The sequence below is a fragment of the Leptodactylus fuscus genome, chromosome 7 (assembly GCF_031893055.1).
Source record: "Leptodactylus fuscus isolate aLepFus1 chromosome 7, aLepFus1.hap2, whole genome shotgun sequence".
Taxonomy (NCBI): domain Eukaryota; kingdom Metazoa; phylum Chordata; class Amphibia; order Anura; family Leptodactylidae; genus Leptodactylus; species Leptodactylus fuscus.
The window spans coordinates 154,041,330-154,061,595 of NC_134271.1; the positions used below are offsets into that span (position 1 = coordinate 154,041,330).

A 20,266-nucleotide genomic window follows, 5' to 3' on the forward strand; every position below is an offset into this window, starting at 1 on the left:
TCTGACCAATAAACACCCTCAGATAACTCTGCCTGTCACTGACTGATAACACGAGGATATCGTGGGGGACACGAAGGGAAACCGGATCTATAGGTCCTTATTGCCCATAGCAACCAACCCGCGTCACAGTCCAGCGCAGTTTAGAAAATGAAAGCTACTTCCTGATTGGTTGCCAGGGATGACTCTCTCCCACACATGAGGTCCTGAGGACGTGGTCGCGGCTGTCAGGGACTGGTGACAACATCGCCTTCCTGTACAGTGGCGGGGTTATCTGTCTCCCATTATTTTAATGGCTTCTTCTGAAAAACCGCACTATATATACAGCACTGCTTAGCTTATATTGTTTGGCAACAGGTCTTATCCTCTAGTCACATCCAAAGCCGAACCAGGTTATCCTCCAGTCACATCCACAGCTGCATCGTGTTATCCTCCAGCCACATCCAGAGCTGCATCGTGTTATCCTCCAGCCACATCCAGAGCTGCATCGTGTTATCCTCCAGCCACATCCAGAGCTGCATCGTGTTATCCTCCAGTCACATCCAGAGCTGCATCGTGTTATCCTCCAGCCACATCCAGAGCTGCATCGTGTTATCCTCCAGTCACATCCAGAGCTGCATCGTGTTATCCTCCAGCCACATCCAGAGCTGCATCGTGTTATCCTCCAGTCACATCCAGAGCTGCATCGTGCTATCCTCCAGCCACATCCAGAGCTGCAGTCACAATCCCCCCCACATTGTCCGCAGCAGTCGGCCATAACTCCTCCCACTCTGCTGCAGTGTATTGCGGGATAGGTTTTTTTGGAGTGGACCCATTGTATACGAATGGCCGCCATTAGCGTCTGTGATGACCTAGGTGATATTACCTCATACATGGCCCGGGCCGTGACATCACCGCTCACCTCATATCAGTCACCAAATTCACCGAAACACAAATTTTTAATTTGAAATATTTTATTTGCAGAAAACAGAAACAGTTTCAGAAATGGTGTAAAAAATAAATATCTGTAAACATGGCCGCCCGCCTCCTCCTATAAGTTATATCTACACCTATATACATATGTATACCGCCTCTGCCAGCACAAGGGGTTAACAGTCTGTCATAGTGCCCCAATATCCCCCTGGAGGCAGTGACATCACACAAAGCCCCGCCCCCGAGGAGTTCCTAGACATCAGTCGTCACCTCTGAACCCGTAGATGAACTTTTTGCAAATCTGAATTTAGGAGCAGTTGTGAAGGCAGGGCAGGACGCCCCCTAGAGGGTGACCCCACATAGTGCAAGTAACACTCCTAAACTGCTGCCCACCCCTGAGGAGCAAGCCCTATAGTCCCCTCCCCCAGTGCATGGTGGGATTGGCTTGTCCTCCAGCAGGTGGCAGCACAAACCCTTTCAAAAAGTTGCATAATAGTCCGGCTAAGGCTCAGTGTAAACAGCCATGACAATAGGGCACAGCGGGCACCCAGGGCACCCCGCTCATGTCCAGCAGTGCCCCCCATGTGGTCCACGGACGAGCACCAGACCTCAACAAAGACGTCCATACAATCTCCTCCATGATGACCCTCACTCGGTTCTCCTCTTCCCGAAGACGGCGGACATGCTCCTGACGATGCCCTTGATGCCGGCGCTCTTCTTGCTGGAGCTGCGGTTCTCCCTCACCGTCTCCAGCAGTTGGTGAAAGACCACCAGGGAGCCATGATAGGTCTCCGCCGCCGAGGTCTCAAAGAAGTCACAGTCTGAGGAGATGGCGAGCAGGCGGCCCTCCTCGCTGGAGATCTCACGGCGGTGCTGGAGGTCCCGCTTGTTGCCCACGATGATGACGGGCGCCGAGCCGTGCCGCTTCTTCAGCTGGCGGATGCGCTGCAGTTGTTGTCGCACCACGTTGAAGCTGCCGCGGTCACAGATACTGTAAACAAGAATAAAACCATCGGCCCAGCGCAACTGCTCTTCACTGACACAGGTCTGGGGGCTCGGGTTCTGTGGAGAGAGGACATGGCTGTTAGATGTCTGATTCTGGGAAAGCTGGGTGGCAAATAGTATGGCAATGACACCTGACACCGGCGCTGTGACATAATGAACGGGTAGACATAAGGTAGGTGGTGAGCGATGCTCTGCAGATCTGAGGTCAGTGGGGTAATAATCTGCAGGATATATCACTAGGTATCAGGAGGTAGAGAGGACAGAGCGATGTTCTGCAGATTTGTAGAGAGGTCAGTGGTGTAATACTCTGCAGGATAGATCACTATGTATCAGGAGGTAGAGAGGACAGAGAGATGTTCTGCAGATGTGTGTAGAGAGGTCAGTGGTGTAATACTCTGCAGGATAGATCACTAGGTATCAGGAGGTAGAGAGGACAGAGCGATGTTCTGCAGATGTCTAGAGAGGTCGGAGGTGTAATAATCTGCAGGATATTTTGGTATACTCTTACCTGTGGACAGACGGAGTCCCAGATGCTGAAGGTGGTCTCTCTCCCATCCACTATGATGTTGTGGGTGTAGATGGACTCTGTAATATAAAGGGGGGGGGGGGTTAGTATAATATCTAGCGTACATGATATATATATATATATATATATATAGGGGTTACTATGCTATATAAGGGTTAGTAGGATATATTATCTTCTCACCTGTGGCAACGTATTCTCCGATAAATCTTCGTGTCAGGAAGCGAACAGTCAGAGCTGCGGAGAAGGAGAAGACGGTGAGACAAGACGAGACTGAGCGGGAACCTACAGGATTAACCCATTACTATCAGGGGACTGACTACCCCCAGGACGCCACAGTACAACCGACTACCCCCAGGACGCCACAGTACGGCCGACTACCCCCAGGACGCCACAGTACGGCCGACTACCCCCAGGACACCACAGTACAACCGACTACCCCCAGGACGCCACAGTACGGCCGACTACCCCCAGGACACCACAGTACAACCGACTACCCCCAGGACGCCACAGTACAACCGACTACCCCCAGGACGCCACAGTACAGCCGACTACCCCCAGGACGCCACAGTACAACCGACTACCCCCAGGACGCCACAGTACGGCCGACTACCCCCAGGACGCCACAGTACGGCCGACTACCCCCAGGACGCCACAGTACAACCGACTACCCCCGGGACGCCACAGTACGGCCGACTACCCCCGGGACGCCACAGTACAGCCGACTACCCCCGGGACGCCACAGTACAACCGACTACCCCCGGGACGCCACAGTACGGCCGACTACCCCCGGGACGCCACAGTACGGCCGACTACCCCCGGGACGCCACAGTACAGCCGACTACCCCCGGGACGCCGCAGTACAACCGACTACCCCCGGGACGCCGCAGTACAACCGACTACCCCCGGGACGCCGCAGTACGGCCGACTACCCCCGGGACGCCACAGTACGGCCGACTACCCCCAGGACGCCACAGTACAGCCGACTACCCCCGGGACGTCGCAGTACAGCCGACTACCCCCGGGACGTCGCAGTACAACCGACTACCCCCGGGACGCCGCAGTACGGCCGACTACCCCCGGGACGCCGCAGTACGGCCGACTACCCCCGGGACGCCGCAGTACGGCCGACTACCCCCGGGACGCCGCAGTACGGCCGACTACCCCCGGGACGCCACAGTACGGCCGACTACCCCCGGGACGCCACAGTACGGCCGACTACCAGAGTAAGATATATAATGTGCACTCACCAGACTTGCCCACGTTCTCGGCTCCTAGCACCAAGACATTGGCTTCCACTTTCTGCTGCTGCTGGCCGATCTCGGACATCTTGGTGTGCGGATGGAGGCTGCTGCGAATTTGTACTACCATTTGTAATCCGGGCTCAGACTGCAGGATAGAAGGACAGGCAGAGGTGTGAGGAGGCAGCGGCGGCGGCAGCCTTATATATAAGAGGGGGGCGGGCACAGCCTGTAGGAGGGACAGCAGCAGCAGCCAATCACAGGAGGCCTCACGGGGTGTGATGTTTATTGAGCCCTGCAGGGGGTCTGTCATGTAGATGGCACTGCCAGCCGAATGTCATCAGTCATAACAACAAGACCCCCCCTCCCCCCCAATACAGGAATCAATGTGTAATATACAAGATATACTGCAGAATATCTGCTCTCTATATACTGTCTGTCATGTCTGTCTACACACGTGGACAAGATTGTTGTTCCCCTCGTTTAATGAAAGAAAAACCCGACAATGGCACAGAAATAACCGGAGTCTACGAAAATGAAGAAATGGAAGTCAGACTTTGCTTCTCGCTCATGACACGGCCTGGACAGAAGTCACGGCTCCCTTAATGTTTTGTTGCAATCGCTGCGATCAGACGATTCCTGTAACTGTCAGTGAGACTTCTGCCCCTCCCCGCAGGGATTTTGGGCCCCTCCTCTGCCCCAGTTGTCTCGGTGTGAAGGAGCCTTCTCCAGACGACAGGTTTCAGCTCCTTCCAAAGAGTCTCCATAGGATTTAGGTCGGGGCCCATAGAAGCCACTTCACAATAGTCCAATGTTCTCCTCTTAGCCATTCTTGGTGGGGTTTAGCTGTGTGTTTTGGGTCATTATCCTGTTACAAGACCCCGGACCTGCGGCTGAGACCAAGCTTTCTGACACTGGGCAGCAGATTTCTCTCTAGAATCCCTTCATAGTTTTGAGATTTCATTGGACCCTGCACAGATACAAGACCCCTGTGCCAGATGCAGCAAAGCAGCCCCAGAACATAACAGAGCGCCTCCATGTGTCACAGAAGGGACATAACAGAGCGCCTCCATGTGTCACAGTAGGGACAGTCTTCTTCTCAGGATAGGCTTCATTTCTCCATCTGTGACCATAAAGCTGATGTGCCCGGCCAAAAAGTCTCCTCTGTCCATAGGACATTGTCCCAGAAGCTTTGTGGCTTGTCAGCATGGAGATTGGCAAATTCCAGATTGGCTTTTTTATGATCTGTACATAGTGATCTATCCTGCAGACTATTACACCACTGACCTCTCTACACATCTGCAGAAGATCGCTCTGTCCTCTCTACCTCCTGATACATAGTGATCTATCCTGCAGACTATTACACCTCTGTCCTCTCCACACATCTGCAGAACATCGCTCTGTCCTCTCTACCTCCTGATACAGTGATCTATCCTGCAGACTATTACACCAATGTCCTCTCTACACATCTGCAGAACATCGCTCTGTCCTCTCTACCTCCTGATACAGTGATCTATCCTGCAGACTATTACACCAATGTCCTCTCTACACACCTGCAGAACATCGCTCTGTCCTCTCTACCTCCTGATACATATTGATCTATCCTGCAGACTATTACTCCATGTATGTAGATCTCCTGAGCTGCTGATTTACATGAGATGTGGGTTACGGGGACAGATAATGTCCTGGTTTATCAGCTATGTAACAGATGACACGGTGACCCCATTGTGTGGAGCGTCTGATAATATTTCCTGCCGTCCCATTAATTATTAATGGCGTCTATGGGATTGTATAAATCCCTCCTCACGTGTACCGAGCCGGGTCAGCCGCCGTCACGTGGACCAGAGAGCTGGCGATATACGGCACATTACTGGTCTGATATACATGTGTAATATCTGCTCTTCCGTCACACGTTATACACACATATACATTCTACACACATGTACACCTTATATACACATTATACACCGTATACATACATATACACATTACACACATACACAGCAGTTGTCTCTCTGGAGTCCTAGAAATATCACACAAATTCTAGAGTCTATGACGTACAGGCAACCAGCAGGGCAAAGACGGGGAGAATTTCGGATCACATAAGGAAAGGTTTCTCCGGAGTTTTCATCGGAGCCCGACACAAAGCAGGATGGACTTGGCTGCGTAAGGACTAAGGACAAGCTGGCAGTAAACGAGTGAACCTGCAGACTAAGGACCAAACTAGAAAGCATATTACAGCAAGAGAGTATACAAAAGCCAGGACGAAAGTATAGGAATACAGGAGTATAAAAACCAACAGCAAAGGAATATCAGGATGCAAGCCAGGGTCAAGTCCAAGAGGTCAAGGGAAAAGCCAAATCAGTGACAGATCAGATAACCGTGATAGGGAGCCAAAATCAGTAGCCAAGGAATCGGTGTAAATCAGGGTAAGTCCTGAGAACATAGAGCCAGAAAACTCCTGGAATCACAGGCAGCCGATAAGTCTCAGATCAAAGCTAGGTTTAACCCCTTCCTGCAACAGCCATTTCTCGATATTTGTTTTGTACTCTCCGTTTTGTTTCTCCTTTCACAAAGATGTATGAGGGCTTCATTTTTGCAGGTCAAATTGTACTTCATAAAGGTTCCATTTACTGTTCCATATGAGGCACCGGTAATCATTATTAATGCCGCAATGACAATGTATAGAACGTCATAGACTCGGCAGGTATGGCACCTCCTCTTCCTAACATCTACCGTAATAGTATGATGGATGTTGGAAAGGGGTTAAGTACCCCGCCTCAGCTCAGGATTGGATGATACGGCAGCGCCCTACATATTGCTGTATACTGTAGGCCCAGCCAGAGTGTGACTGATAGGCATAACAACATAACACGGCCAGAGCCGAGGCAGCGCCACCTACTGGTTCCACCCCAGGCCTATGAGAACCCTCCAGTCATTCCATTCTAGCATCTACCATACTTGCATCTCCTACTTCATCATTGATACACCAATATGGCCGCCATCACCTCTCCAAACCTCTGCAAGGCAGAAATTCCATATCGCACCGTCCTGTTATACGGCATCAGGGACGGCGCAGATCATGTGACCCTGTTGGCGAGACCTTCTAGACAGTGAATACCTGGGCTTGTCAGTGATGAGACCTCCATTGTTCTGGCTCTTTCTCCCGGAGGCTTTTCCATGAATGTTTGCGCTGCCCGGCTGTAATCGCTTTCTAAGAATCGCTGGCGCGGTGTTTACCGGAGCAGCGATCCCACAATACATCACTGCACGGCTCGGGGGGCTTCAGGTTATAACCTGTCACATCTGTAAGCTCTTTATGTGATCAGCGAGACCTGTAGGGTGTGAGGAGAAGGATTTAAAGGGCCGGTAACCTAATTGTCTTGTAGTATAGGGGCGCTATAAGGGACACGTATGGACGTAGATTGGAGTATCCCGGTACCTGGCACCTGAGAACACTACAGTCTGAACTGGCTGATAACAGAGAACAACAACAAGTAGTAAATACCCCGGATAAGACATGGCGGTAGCTTGTTGTCACCCCCCTTCCCCTCCTATGGGGGGCATTTAACCCTCAGCCTCCTGGGACAGATGACTTCAAACATCTCTTCCTAATAAAATATGAGTTTGTGCTGACACCTAGTGGTGAAAGTGGGGAAGGAATTTAGATTTTTTCACACCCACTGATGTACGGTATTCCGGGACAATTTGTGGATTGCCTGAGAACTTTGTACCGTGAGGCGGAGAGCTTTCCTCTTAATGGTTGGCAAGGTGGCACTTTTAGGGTTGAGGCGGGGGTGAGACAAGGTTGCCCACTGAGCCCATTACTGTACGTGATTGCCATAGACCCATTTCTTAGGTCACTACAGGAGTGTAATTGCCTGGATATTGCCTTTTGCAGAATCCTGGGTGCGAGGCGGCAGCCTTAAGAGGGGTCGATCGACTCGTGACTACCTCCCCCAATATCTGGACTATGGCCTGAAGTGTGTCAGGACCTGGAAACTGGAGAAATCTTACATTGAGAGTAAGACAAGGAGGGACATTTATGTCAGAGTATGGAAGGCATTCTTCTACTAAGTCTTGCTCTGAGAGATTGTCTAACATCCACTCTCCAAGAAAGTCTGAGGCTCCTCAATAGCAGAAGACTCCGAGCTACATACTATGATATCGCCAGGTTGTCACTACATGGGAAACTCTTTGTCAGGAGTAAAATTATTATGTATGTCAGATAACTACAACTACTATAATACTGCTCCTATGTACAAGAAGGGCTATGAGTAAGACACAGACGTGTCGAAACATGTCAGCCACAATGAAACCTATGCGGTTTTAATCACTTTTTTCCTACTTTTGCACTTTTGTTCCTGTCTATGGAGTGTTTTTTAATCATTATGGATTAAAAGTTATTTTTTAAAAGAAATATTCCTGGTAGAGCGGATCCTTCTATCAATTCATTTTGTCTGTAAGAATATAACTACTATAATACTGCTCCTATGTACAAGAATATAACTACTATAATACTACTCCTATGTACAAGAATATAACTACTATAATACTACTCCTATGTACAAGAATATAACTACTATAATACTACTCCTATGTACAAGAATATAACTAGTATAATACTACCTCCTATGTACAAGAATATAACTACTATAATACTGCTCCTATGTACAAGAATATAACTACTATAATACTACCTCCTATGTACAAGAATATAACTACTATAACACTACCGCCTATGTACAAGAATATAACTATTATAATACTACTCCTATGTACAAGAATATAACTACTATAATACTACCTCCTATGTACAAGAATATAACTACTATAATACTACTCCTATGTACAAGAATATAACTACTATAATACTGCCTCCTATGTACAAGAATATAACTACTATAATACTACTCCTATGTACAAGAATATAACTACTATAATACTACCTCCTATATACAAGAATATAACTACTATAATACTACCTCCTATGTACAAGAATATAACTACTATAATACTGCTCCTATGTACAAGAATATAACTACTATAATACTGCTCCTATGTACAAGAATATAACTACTATAATACTACTCCTATGTACAAGAATATAACTATTATAATACTGCTCCTATGTACAAGAATATAACTACTATAATACTGCTCCTATGTACAAGAATATAACTACTATAATACTACTCCTATGTACAAGAATATAACTACTATAATACTACCTCCTATGTACAAGAATATAACTACTATAATACTACTCCTATGTACAAGAATATAACTACTATAATACTACTCCTATGTACAAGAATATAACTACTATAATACTGCTCCTATGTACAAGAATATAACTACTATAATACTGCTCCTATGTACAAGAATATAACTGCTATAATACTGCTCCTATGTACAAGAATAAAACTGCTATAATACTACCTCCTATGTACAAGAATATAACTACTATACTACTATAATACTGCTCCTATGTACAAGAATATAACTACTATAATACTACTCCTATGTACAAGAATATAACTACTATAATACTGCTCCTATGTACAAGAATATAACTACTATAATACTACACCTATGTACAAGAATATAACTACTATAATACTGCTCCTATGTACAAGAATATAACTACTATAATACTACCTCCTATGTACAAGAATATAACTACTATAATACTACCTCGTATGTACAAGAATATAACTACTATAATACTACTCCTATGTACAAGAATATAACTACTATAATACTGCTCCTATGTACAAGAATATAACTACTATAATACTACCTCCTTTGTACAAGAATATAACTACTATAATACTACTCCTATGTACAAGAATATAACTACTATAATACTACTCCTATGTACAAGAATATAACTACTATAATACTACTCCTATGTACAAGAATATAACTACTATAATACTACCGCCTATGTACAAGAATATAACTATTATAATACTACTCCTATGTACAAGAATATAACTACTATAATACTACCTCCTATGTACAAGAATATAACTACTATAATACTACTCCTATGTACAAGAATATAACTACTATAATACTACCTCCTATATACAAGAATATAACTACTATAATACTACCTCCTATGTACAAGAATATAACTACTATAATACTGCTCCTATGTACAAGAGTATAACTACTATAATACTGCTCCTATGTACAAGAATATAACTACTATAATACTACTCCTATGTACAAGAATATAACTATTATAATACTGCTCCTATGTACAAGAATATAACTACTATAATACTGCTCCTATGTACAAGAATATAACTACTATAATACTACTCCTATGTACAAGAATATAACTACTATAATACTACCTCCTATGTACAAGAATATAACTACTATAATACTACTCCTATGTACAAGAATATAACTACTATAATACTACCTCCTATGTACAAGAATATAACTACTATAATACTGCTCCTATGTACAAGAATATAACTACTATAATACTACTCCTATGTACTAGAATATAACTACTATAATACTACCTCCTATGTACTAGAATATAACTACTATAATACTACTCCTATGTACAAGAATATAACTACTATAATACTACTCCTATGTACAAGAATATAACTACTATAATACTACTCCTATGTACAAGAATATAACTACTATAATACTGCTCCTATGTACAAGAATATAACTACTATAATACTGCTCCTATGTACAAGAATATAACTGCTATAATACTGCTCCTATGTACAAGAATAAACTACTATAATACTACTCCTATGTACAAGAATATAACTACTATAATACTGCTCCTATGTACAAGAATATAACTACTATAATACTACTCCTATGTACAAGAATATAACTACTATAATACTGCTCCTATGTACAAGAATATAACTACTATAATACTACCTCCTATGTACAAGAATATAACTACTATAATACTACCTCCTATGTACAAGAATATAACTACTATAATACTACTCCTATGTACAAGAATATAACTACCGTAATACTACATCCTATGTACAAGAATATAACTACTGTAATACTGCTCCTATGTACAAGAATATAACTGCTATAATACTAATCCTATGTACAAGAATATAACTACTATAATACTACCTCCTATGTACAAGAATATAACTACTATACTACTATAATACTGCTCCTATGTACAAGAATATAACTACTATAATACTACTCCTATGTACAAGAATATAACTACTATAATACTGCTCCTATGTACAAGAATATAACTACTATAATACTACACCTATGTACAAGAATATAACTACTATAATACTGCTCCTATGTACAAGAATATAACTACTATAATACTACTCCTATGTACAAGAATATAACTACTATAATACTACCTCCTATGTACAAGAATATAACTATTATAATACTACTCCTATGTACAAGAATATAACTACTATAATACTACCTCGTATGTACAAGAATATAACTACTATAATACTACTCCTATGTACAAGAATATAACTACTATAATACTGCTCCTATGTACAAGAATATAACTACTATAATACTACCTCCTTTGTACAAGAATATAACTACTATAATACTACTCCTATGTACAAACATATAACTACTATAATACTGCTCCTATGTACAAGAATTAAACTACTATAATACTGCTCCTATGTACAAGAATATAACTGCTATAATACTACTCCTATGTACAAGAATAGAATACTATAATACTGCACCTATGTACAAGAATATAACTACTATAATACTGCTCCTATGTACAAGAATATAACTACTATAATACTACTCCTATGTACAAGAATATAACTACTATAATACTGCTCCTATGTACAAGAATATAACTACTATAATACTACTCCTATGTACAAGAATATAACTACTATAATACTACCTCCTATGTACAAGAATATAACTACTATAATACTACATCCTATGTACAAGAATATAACTACTATAATACTACCTCGTATGTACAAGAATATAACTACTATAATACTACTCCTATGTACAAGAATATAACTACTATAATACTGCTCCTATGTACAAGAATATAACTACTATAATACTACTCCTATGTACAAGAATATAACTACTATAATACTACCTCCTTTGTACAAGAATATAACTACTATAATACTACCTCGTATGTACAAGAATATAACTACTATAATACTACTCCTATGTACAAACATATAACTACTATAATACTGCTCCTATGTACAAGAATATAACTACTATAATACTACTCCTATGTACAAGAATAGAATACTATAATACTGCACCTATGTACAAGAATATAACTACTATAATACTGCTCCTATGTACAAGAATATAACTACTATAATACTACTCCTATGTACAAGAATATAACTACTATAATACTGCTCCTATGTACAAGAATATAACTACTATAATACTACTCCTATGTACAAGAATATAACTACTATAATACTACCTCCTATGTACAAGAATATAACTACTATAATACTACATCCTATGTACAAGAATATAACTACTATAATACTACCTCGTATGTACAAGAATATAACTACTATAATACTACTCCTATGTACAAGAATATAACTACTATAATACTGCTCCTATGTACAAGAATATAACTACTATAATACTACTCCTATGTACAAGAATATAACTACTATAATACTACCTCCTTTGTACAAGAATATAACTACTATAATACTACCTCGTATGTACAAGAATATAACTACTATAATACTACTCCTATGTACAAACATATAACTACTATAATACTGCTCCTATGTATAAGAATTAAACTACTATAATACTGCTCCTATGTACAAGAATATAACTACTATAATACTACTCCTATGTACAAGAATATAACTACTATAATACTACCTCGTATGTACAAGAATATAACTACTATAATACTACTCCTATGTACAAACATATAACTACTATAATACTGCTCCTATGTATAAGAATTAAACTACTATAATACTACTCCTATGTACAAGAATAGAATACTATAATACTGCACCTATGTACAAGAATATAACTACTATAATACTGCTCCTATGTACAAGAATATAACTACTATAATACTACTCCTATGTACAAGAATATAACTGCTATAATACTACTCCTATGTACAAGAATAGAATACTATAATACTGCACCTATGTACAAGAATATAACTGCTATAATACTACTCCTATGTACAAGAATAGAATACTATAATACTGCACCTATGTACAAGAATATAACTACTATAATACTACTCCTATGTACAAGAATATAACTACTATAATACTACCTCCTATGTACAAGCATATAACTACTATAATACTACTCCTATGTACAAGAATATAACTACTATAATACTGCTCCTATGTACAAGAATATAACTACTATAATACTACTCCTATGTACAAGAATATAACTACTATAATACTGCTCCTATGTACAAGAATATAACTACTATAATACTACTCCTATGTACAAGAATATAACTACTATAATACTACCTCCTATGTACAAGCATATAACTACTATAATACTACTCCTATGTACAAGAATATAACTACCGTAATACTACATCCTATGTACAAGAATATAACTACTGTAATACTGCTCCTATGTACAAGAATATAACTGCTATAATACTAATCCTATGTACAAGAATATAACTACTATAATACTACCTCCTATGTACAAGAATATAACTACTATACTACTATAATACTGCTCCTATGTACAAGAATATAACTACTATAATACTACTCCTATGTACAAGAATATAACTACTATAATACTGCTCCTATGTACAAGAATATAACTACTATAATACTACTCCTATGTACAAGAATATAACTACTATAATACTGCTCCTATGTACAAGAATATAACTACTATAATACTACTCCTATGTACAAGAATATAATTACTATAATACTACCTCCTATGTACAAGAATATAACTACTATAATACTACTCCTATGTACAAGAATATAACTACTATAATACTACATCCTATGTACAAGAATATAACTACTATAATACTACCTCGTATGTACAAGAATATAACTACTATAATACTACTCCTATGTACAAGAATATAACTACTATAATACTGCTCCTATGTACAAGAATATAACTACTATAATACTACTCCTATGTACAAGAATATAACTACTATAATACTACCTCCTTTGTACAAGAATATAACTACTATAATACTACTCCTATGTACAAGCATATAACTACTATAATACTACCTCGTATGTACAAGAATATAACTACTATAATACTACTCCTATGTACAAGAATATAACTACTATAATACTGCTCCTATGTACAAGAATTAAACTACTATAATACTGCTCCTATGTACAAGAATATAACTGCTATAATACTACTCCTATGTACAAGAATAGAATACTATAATACTGCACCTATGTACAAGAATATAACTACTATAATACTGCTCCTATGTACAAGAATATAACTACTATAATACTACTCCTATGTACAAGAATATAACTACTATAATACTGCTCCTATGTACAAGAATATAACTACTATAATACTACCTCCTATGTACAAGAATATAACTACTATAATACTACCTCCTATGTACAAGAATATAACTACTATAATACTACTCCTATGTACAAGAATATAATTACTATAATACTGCTCCTATGTACAAGAATATAACTACCATAATACTACATCCTATGTACAAGAATATAACTACTATAATACTACCTCCTATGTACAAGAATATAACTACTATAATACTACCTCCTATGTACAAGAATATAACTTATATAATACTACTCCTATGTACAAGAATATAACTACTATAATACTACTCCTATGTACAAGAATATAACTACTATAATACTACTCCTATGTACAAGAATATAACTACTATAATACTGCTCCTATGTACAAGAATATAACTACTATAATACTACTCCTATGTACAAGAATATAACTACTATAATACTGCTCCTATGTACAAGAATATAACTACTATAATACTACCTCCTATGTACAAGAATATAACTACTATAATACTACCTCCTATGTACAAGAATATAACTACTATAATACTACTCCTATGTACAAGAATATAACTACCGTAATACTACATCCTATGTACAAGAATATAACTACTGTAATACTGCTCCTATGTACAAGAATATAACTGCTATAATACTAATCCTATGTACAAGAATATAACTACTATAATACTACCTCCTATGTACAAGAATATAACTACTATACTACTATAATACTGCTCCTATGTACAAGAATATAACTACTATAATACTGCTCCTATGTACAAGAATATAACTACTATAATACTACACCTATGTACAAGAATATAACTACTATAATACTGCTCCTATGTACAAGAATATAACTACTATAATACTACTCCTATGTACAAGAATATAACTACTATAATACTACCTCCTATGTACAAGAATATAACTATTATAATACTACTCCTATGTACAAGAATATAACTACTATAATACTACCTCGTATGTACAAGAATATAACTACTATAATACTACTCCTATGTACAAGAATATAACTACTATAATACTGCTCCTATGTACAAGAATATAACTACTATAATACTACCTCCTTTGTACAAGAATATAACTACTATAATACTACTCCTATGTACAAACATATAACTACTATAATACTGCTCCTATGTACAAGAATTAAACTACTATAATACTGCTCCTATGTACAAGAATATAACTGCTATAATACTACTCCTATGTACAAGAATAGAATACTATAATACTGCACCTATGTACAAGAATATAACTACTATAATACTGCTCCTATGTACAAGAATATAACTACTATAATACTACTCCTATGTACAAGAATATAACTACTATAATACTGCTCCTATGTACAAGAATATAACTACTATAATACTACTCCTATGTACAAGAATATAACTACTATAATACTACCTCCTATGTACAAGAATATAACTACTATAATACTACATCCTATGTACAAGAATATAACTACTATAATACTACCTCGTATGTACAAGAATATAACTACTATAATACTACTCCTATGTACAAGAATATAACTACTATAATACTGCTCCTATGTACAAGAATATAACTACTATAATACTACTCCTATGTACAAGAATATAACTACTATAATACTACCTCCTTTGTACAAGAATATAACTACTATAATACTACCTCGTATGTACAAGAATATAACTACTATAATACTACTCCTATGTACAAACATATAACTACTATAATACTGCTCCTATGTACAAGAATATAACTACTATAATACTACTCCTATGTACAAGAATAGAATACTATAATACTGCACCTATGTACAAGAATATAACTACTATAATACTGCTCCTATGTACAAGAATATAACTACTATAATACTACTCCTATGTACAAGAATATAACTACTATAATACTGCTCCTATGTACAAGAATATAACTACTATAATACTACTCCTATGTACAAGAATATAACTACTATAATACTACCTCCTATGTACAAGAATATAACTACTATAATACTACATCCTATGTACAAGAATATAACTACTATAATACTACCTCGTATGTACAAGAATATAACTACTATAATACTACTCCTATGTACAAGAATATAACTACTATAATACTGCTCCTATGTACAAGAATATAACTACTATAATACTACTCCTATGTACAAGAATATAACTACTATAATACTACCTCCTTTGTACAAGAATATAACTACTATAATACTACCTCGTATGTACAAGAATATAACTACTATAATACTACTCCTATGTACAAACATATAACTACTATAATACTGCTCCTATGTATAAGAATTAAACTACTATAATACTGCTCCTATGTACAAGAATATAACTACTATAATACTACTCCTATGTACAAGAATATAACTACTATAATACTACCTCGTATGTACAAGAATATAACTACTATAATACTACTCCTATGTACAAACATATAACTACTATAATACTGCTCCTATGTATAAGAATTAAACTACTATAATACTACTCCTATGTACAAGAATAGAATACTATAATACTGCACCTATGTACAAGAATATAACTACTATAATACTGCTCCTATGTACAAGAATATAACTACTATAATACTACTCCTATGTACAAGAATATAACTGCTATAATACTACTCCTATGTACAAGAATAGAATACTATAATACTGCACCTATGTACAAGAATATAACTGCTATAATACTACTCCTATGTACAAGAATAGAATACTATAATACTGCACCTATGTACAAGAATATAACTACTATAATACTACTCCTATGTACAAGAATATAACTACTATAATACTACCTCCTATGTACAAGCATATAACTACTATAATACTACTCCTATGTACAAGAATATAACTACTATAATACTGCTCCTATGTACAAGAATATAACTACTATAATACTACTCCTATGTACAAGAATATAACTACTATAATACTGCTCCTATGTACAAGAATATAACTACTATAATACTACTCCTATGTACAAGAATATAACTACTATAATACTACCTCCTATGTACAAGCATATAACTACTATAATACTACTCCTATGTACAAGAATATAACTACCGTAATACTACATCCTATGTACAAGAATATAACTACTGTAATACTGCTCCTATGTACAAGAATATAACTGCTATAATACTAATCCTATGTACAAGAATATAACTACTATAATACTACCTCCTATGTACAAGAATATAACTACTATACTACTATAATACTGCTCCTATGTACAAGAATATAACTACTATAATACTACTCCTATGTACAAGAATATAACTACTATAATACTGCTCCTATGTACAAGAATATAACTACTATAATACTACTCCTATGTACAAGAATATAACTACTATAATACTGCTCCTATGTACAAGAATATAACTACTATAATACTACTCCTATGTACAAGAATATAATTACTATAATACTACCTCCTATGTACAAGAATATAACTACTATAATACTACTCCTATGTACAAGAATATAACTACTATAATACTACATCCTATGTACAAGAATATAACTACTATAATACTACCTCGTATGTACAAGAATATAACTACTATAATACTACTCCTATGTACAAGAATATAACTACTATAATACTGCTCCTATGTACAAGAATATAACTACTATAATACTACTCCTATGTACAAGAATATAACTACTATAATACTACCTCCTTTGTACAAGAATATAACTACTATAATACTACTCCTATGTACAAGCATATAACTACTATAATACTGCTCCTATGTACAAGAATTAAACTACTATAATACTGCTCCTATGTACAAGAATATAACTGCTATAATACTACTCCTATGTACAAGAATTGAATACTATAATACTGCACCTATGTACAAGAATATAACTACTATAATACTGCTCCTATGTACAAGAATATAACTACTATAATACTACTCCTATGTACAAGAATATAACTACTATAATACTGCTCCTATGTACAAGAATATAACTACTATAATACTACCTCCTATGTACAAGAATATAACTACTATAATACTACCTCCTATGTACAAGAATATAACTACTATAATACTACTCCTATGTACAAGAATATAATTACTATAATACTGCTCCTATGTACAAGAATATAACTACCATAATACTACATCCTATGTACAAGAATATAACTACTATAATACTACCTCCTATGTACAAGAATATAACTACTATAATACTACCTCCTATGTACAAGAATATAACTTATATAATACTACTCCTATGTACAAGAATATAACTACTATAATACTACTCCTATGTACAAGAATATAACTACTATAATACTATTCCTATGTACAAGAATATAACTACTATAATACTGCTCCTATGTACAAGAATATAACTACTATAATACTACTCCTATGTACAAGAATATAACTACTATAATACTGCTCCTATGTACAAGAATATAACTACTATAATACTACCTCCTATGTACAAGAATATAACTACTATAATACTACCTCCTATGTACAAGAATATAACTACTATAATACTACTCCTATGTACAAGAATATAACTACCGTAATACTACATCCTATGTACAAGAATATAACTACTGTAATACTGCTCCTATGTACAAGAATATAACTGCTATAATACTAATCCTATGTACAAGAATATAACTACTATAATACTACCTCCTATGTACAAGAATATAACTACTATACTACTATAATACTGCTCCTATGTACAAGAATATAACTACTATAATACTACTCCTATGTACAAGAATATAACTACTATAATACTGCTCCTATGTACAAGAATATAACTACTATAATACTACACCTATGTACAAGAATATAACTACTATAATACTGCTCCTATGTACAAGAATATAACTACTATAATACTACTCCTATGTACAAGAATATAACTACTATAATACTACCTCCTATGTACAAGAATATAACTATTATAATACTACTCCTATGTACAAGAATATAACTACTATAATACTACCTCGTATGTACAAGAATATAACTACTATAATACTACTCCTATGTACAAGAATATAACTACTATAATACTGCTCCTATGTACAAGAATATAACTACTATAATACTACCTCCTTTGTACAAGAATATAACTACTATAATACTACTCCTATGTACAAACATATAACTACTATAATACTGCTCCTATGTACAAGAATTAAACTACTATAATACTGCTCCTATGTACAAGAATATAACTGCTATAATACTACTCCTGTGTACAAGAATAGAATACTATAATACTGCACCTATGTACAAGAATATAACTACTATAATACTGCTCCTATGTACAAGAATATAACTACTATAATACTACTCCTATGTACAAGAATATAACTACTATAATACTGCTCCTATGTACAAGAATATAACTACTATAATACTACTCCTATGTACAAGAATATAACTACTATAATACTACCTCCTATGTACAAGAATATAACTACTATAATACTACATCCTATGTACAAGAATATAACTACTATAATACTACCTCGTATGTACAAGAATATAACTACTATAATACTACTCCTATGTACAAGAATATAACTACTATAATACTGCTCCTATGTACAAGAATATAACTACTATAATACTACTCCTATGTACAAGAATATAACTACTATAATACTACCTCCTTTGTACAAGAATATAACTACTATAATACTACCTCGTATGTACAAGAATATAACTACTATAATACTACTCCTATGTACAAACATATAACTACTATAATACTGCTCCTATGTACAAGAATATAACTACTATAATACTACTCCTATGTACAAGAATAGAATACTATAATACTGCACCTATGTACAAGAATATAACTACTATAATACTGCTCCTATGTACAAGAATATAACTACTATAATACTACTCCTATGTACAAGAATATAACTACTATAATACTGCTC

At 36.8% G+C, this 20,266-nt stretch overlaps 1 protein-coding gene and 1 long non-coding RNA gene across 2 annotated transcripts in view; one reads left to right on the forward strand and one right to left on the reverse strand.

Annotated features, from left to right (window-relative positions):
* The window catches only part of LOC142214380 (uncharacterized), a 572,210-nt gene that overhangs the window by 126,668 nt on the left and 425,276 nt on the right, over positions 1–20,266 (forward strand). The window contains exon 2 of the long non-coding RNA XR_012717272.1: positions 2,124–2,378. This is a non-coding gene — a long non-coding RNA (uncharacterized LOC142214380). The remainder of the gene's footprint in view (positions 1–2,123; positions 2,379–20,266) is intronic.
* On the reverse strand, positions 1,558–3,835 carry LOC142214377 (ras-related and estrogen-regulated growth inhibitor-like protein). Its single transcript, XM_075283319.1, has 4 exons — positions 3,688–3,835; positions 2,621–2,674; positions 2,423–2,499; positions 1,558–1,971 (listed from the first exon to the last, which is right to left on the reverse strand). The coding sequence occupies exons 1-4, from the start codon at positions 3,806–3,808 to the stop codon at positions 1,558–1,560; spliced, it is 666 nt and encodes a 221-aa protein (XP_075139420.1). The 5' UTR covers positions 3,809–3,835.

What these genes read in the sequence shown, in the direction of transcription:
- LOC142214377 (XM_075283319.1), bottom strand. Translation starts at nt 3,808, where the DNA reads ATGGTAGTACAAATTCGCAGCAGCCTCCATCCGCACACCAAGATGTCC. An exon ending in CGGAGAATACGTTGCCACAG is followed by an intron (nt 2,500 to 2,620) that starts GTGAGAAGATAA and finishes TTTATATTACAG; the next exon opens with AGTCCATCTACACCCACAAC. An exon ending in GGGACTCCGTCTGTCCACAG is followed by an intron (nt 1,972 to 2,422) that starts GTAAGAGTATAC and finishes CTCTCTCCACAG; the next exon opens with AACCCGAGCCCCCAGACCTG.